The 4130-nt window shown below is 37.3% G+C and overlaps 1 protein-coding gene across 1 annotated transcript; it reads left to right on the forward strand.

Annotated features, from left to right (window-relative positions):
* The first annotated feature begins 1955 nt into the window (after positions 1-1955).
* Positions 1956-2951, forward strand: mc5rb (melanocortin 5b receptor). The gene has a single exon (XM_036578877.1). It carries the CDS (start codon positions 1965-1967, stop codon positions 2949-2951), a length of 987 nt encoding a protein of 328 aa, XP_036434770.1. The 5' UTR covers positions 1956-1964.
* Positions 2952-4130: the final 1179 nt, after the last annotated feature.

Raw genomic sequence — 4130 nt, forward strand, 5'->3', positions numbered from 1 at the left:
GATGCAATGTTACTGTCATTTAAATGAGATTCAAATATAACAAATAGCCATGTATCGTGAAGGTGTATATTAATGGTCATATATACATGTAAGTAATTTACATCAAAGGTAAATACAAATAACCTATTAACCATATATAGTCATATGCAAAAGTTTAGGCACTGGTTGATTTTCTAAGTGTAATATATAAGTTAACACATCCTCTACAGGGAACACACTTTGCACATTTTAAGGCATAATTACTGTTTAGTTCCTGAATTTCACATATTGAGAGGAAAAAAACATTAAATGTGGCCTGTGAAAAAAATGATGGCACATTTTATAGTTTATGTTTTATTTCCAATATGTTAAATTCAGCAAATAAAATAGAACTAGTCTAGTAGAGTTGCAGACAAAGGCCGTATTTAAGTGAATGGATGTATTCACTTATTTTCACTTAGAAAGCCAACATAACGTCATTTGAGGCACTCAAAGATTTGCATATGACTGTAGGACATATGTATGGCTAAGGCTGTTTGTGAACATTTAGAGTCATGACACTGTGACATTTACTTGGGGACCCAAACACATATTATTTTATTAGAGTGAAATTCTAATGTATTCTAATGTTTTTAAAGAATCTATTAGATTTCATTAACTTTAAAATGTCCATGTTCCTGTTTTTTGTAAGTCATGATGCTTTTTGCCTTGTCTGCCAATAACATGAAAAATGACCAAGACAATGTGTAAAAAATACATAATAGTAATACTAAAAACATACTCATGGACTGCTTATATCACAGCAAAAAAATTGCCCTGTATGTGGTCATGTATCCTATTCTTGAATTGGTTAAAACAGCACTAGCAGGTTCTTGTGAACAATGTGCAAGAAGAACCGGTAAGAGACTACATTCCTGTGTAAAGCTGGACAGTCATGGACAAGCAAAATCAAATAAATGTGCAGTTCTGAAAGACTGAATGATGAAAAAACTGTTATGTTGTAAGAATTATAATAATATTTCCTCGGCTTTGTCATTAATAACAGATGCTGTGTTTTATAGTAAAACTGTGAGATTGTGAAAAGGCCGTATATGATCTCTTTTCCTCCACTTTGTCTGTCTCGCCTCAACAGACATCTAAGAGCCTCAGAAAAGCCCACAAATCTCTATTTGCACGACTCCCATGACCTCCGCTATTATGTCTGTGCTTTCTCTATTGCAATATTGAGACACTGAAGGCAGATACAGTCTGAGATTTTATAAAAAGCTTTTTCCCTTTCACCTGAGTGTGCCTCTACTATAATTGTTTAGCTTTAATAATAAAGTATACGGAATTTGTCATGTCTCATATCATGTCTACCATTTAAAGCCTATTTTATATTTTATACGTAAATATAAAGTATATTTAGTATACTACAGCATTTGTGGCTGTATTAAACTGCAATAACTGCAATAAATGATTTTGAAGAAAGTTAGTAGCCATGTTTGGAATTACTGAAGTCCTGTCAAGTGTAAAATTTATGCAAGAAGGTGTTAAATACAGTAGGATAATCTCAATATAACCCAATAAATAGTATATAAAACCCCCAATGTTTTGGAAAGATATCCTAAAGAAAACCATTTAATCGGCTGAGCCAGTGTCATCTAATGTAAGAGACAGCCACAGAGAATTGCTGTCTTTTACTGCAAGTCTGAGGGATAAAAAGAAATAAAGACTGAACACTTTAGGATGATGTGACTCAGTTGCTGTATTCTTGCATTGATTGTATTATTATTTTTTTTTCAGGTGTTTTCAGGTTTTGTCTCTATTTTCTATTTTCTTTCTGATGATGCTGTAGGTGTTTTGATCGATTCCTCATGTCTTCTTTCTGAGTGCATTTTTTTCTTTATTCTTCACCGTAGATGTACAAGGATATGAAGAGTCTAACCGAGAGCTCTTCATCTTAAGACTTCTCTATTCAACATTGGGAGGATCTCAGACAAAAGATGAATGCCTCAGTGTGGCCTCCATCACTCATAAACTCCTCTCTTGCATTCATTAACCTCAGTGAGGAGTCAAGCAAGGCCAAACCAAGCGCTTCAGGAACATGTGAGCAGGTCCACATCGCCCCAGAGGTTTTCCTCACATTGGGCCTGGTGAGCTTGCTGGAGAACATCCTTGTTATCCTCGCCATCGTAAAAAACAAGAACCTTCACTCACCCATGTACTTCTTCATCTGCAGCCTGGCTGTGGCAGACATGTTGGTGAGTGTCTCCAATGCATGGGAGACTATAGTGATCCACCTCCTGGCCAACAGAAGGTTAGTGGTGGAAGATCACTTCATCCGTCAGATGGACAATGTATTCGATTCTATGATCTGTATTTCTGTGGTGGCATCTATGTGCAGCCTCCTGGCCATTGCAGTTGACCGCTATGTAACTATTTTTTATGCGCTCCGCTACCATAACATAATGACTGTGAGGCGAGCAGCGCTGATCATTGGTTGCATCTGGAGCTTCTGCACTGGCTGTGGGATCATCTTCATTATCTACTCGGACACCACGCCTGTGGTGGTATGTTTGGTGGCCATGTTCTTCGGCATGCTGCTGCTGATGGCCTCCCTCTACAGCCATATGTTCTTACTGGCACGTTCCCATGTCAGGCGCATGGCAGTGCTGCCGGGTTACAACGCCTCCATCCAGCAGTGGGCCAGCATGAAGGGGGCCATTACCCTCACCATCCTTCTGGGGATATTCATTGTGTGCTGGGCACCGTTCTTCCTTCACCTTATCCTTATGATCTCCTGCCCAAGGAATCTGTACTGCATCTGCTTCATGTCCCACTTCAACATGTACCTGATCCTGATCATGTGCAACTCAGTGATTGATCCACTGATCTACGCACTGAGGAGCCAGGAGATGAGAAAGACCTTTAAGGAGATCATCTGCTGCTACAACTTGCGCAGCTTCTTTGTCTTCTCAAGTAAATACTGAATAACAAATAGATTATTACTTTAAGAAAAAATTCAATTAGCTGACACCTTAAACACCGAACACACACTCCTGAAGCTCCATAGGAGAAATAGCATCAGATAAAAAGGAGGCATGAGACACTTTTGGCCCAGTTAAAAATTAGTATAGTTATTCATAGCTTCAAAACTGAGCAGGTTCTTGGTCTTGGATGAGAAATAGTTCTTATTGAGATTCTTCTCTTTAGTCGCAGATAAACATGTTATATGAGTGTTATTATCTCTGTAAATTAGAGTACAATGTGTGACTTTATTGAGATCTCTACTGAAACTCAAGAGGAGACGCATGAGATGCTGAGGTCTTTTTCTTTTTCTCAGGAGAAACATCTGAGCAGCAGGAGACTTAAACAAAAGTCTCCAATGTCTTTGTATCTGATGTTACTGTTGTCTAAGAGAAACTACAGCGATATTAAGGAGATCTCTTTTTGATTTTTCTTCCCTGTATGTCAACCCTCACTTTCTTTCTCTCATAACTACATAACCTGCATAGATGTTACCCAATAATATAGTTAATGGATAATAAGTCTTAAGATCTTAAGGGGCTGATTAATACAGTTCATTTGTGGAGCACTGTTTACACATCAAAATGCAACTCAGAGTATATATTAAAAACAACAGAAAATGAAAAGAACTGAAGCTGAATGTAGAAACTAAGCACAAGGACGCAAGGCCTACCTTCAAAAACAGAATTTATTTTTACACGATCATTTTCAACCTTTCATTTTTCTCTTAAACAGTTTGTATTTTTTAAGACTAATATATGTAAATAACTTCTGTTCTGACAGTTTCTAGAAATTAATTAATGTGCTCTGTATTAACCTCACATTCTTTTATTTAGCTGCAAAAATATCAAATAGGCAGTGAGATACATTTAAAGATCATATAACATCAGAGATTTAAAAGCATTTTTAAGAGTCTGACAGGGTGGCTAAATAGATGCATCATTGGATGATTGGATTGATGCATGTAAAAACATCTTGGGTGAACTGAGGACTGGACAGCACAAGAAGTCTTGCGTGTTCCATTCGGGAATCACTACGTAAACAGGTCAGTTTTGTGTGTTAAACAATGATAAAACTGTAATATTCTGCTTACTACTATCTAGCACCCCATACTGCTGGTCCTCTTTCTATAAAATGAGTTC

Source organism: Colossoma macropomum, unplaced genomic scaffold, assembly GCF_904425465.1.
Source record: "Colossoma macropomum unplaced genomic scaffold, Colossoma_macropomum, whole genome shotgun sequence".
Taxonomy (NCBI): Eukaryota; Metazoa; Chordata; class Actinopteri; order Characiformes; family Serrasalmidae; genus Colossoma; species Colossoma macropomum.

Excerpts from the sequence above, each read along its gene's own strand:
- mc5rb (XM_036578877.1), top strand. The coding sequence starts at position 1,965 with ATGAATGCCTCAGTGTGGCCTCCATCACTCATAAACTCCTCTCTTGCA.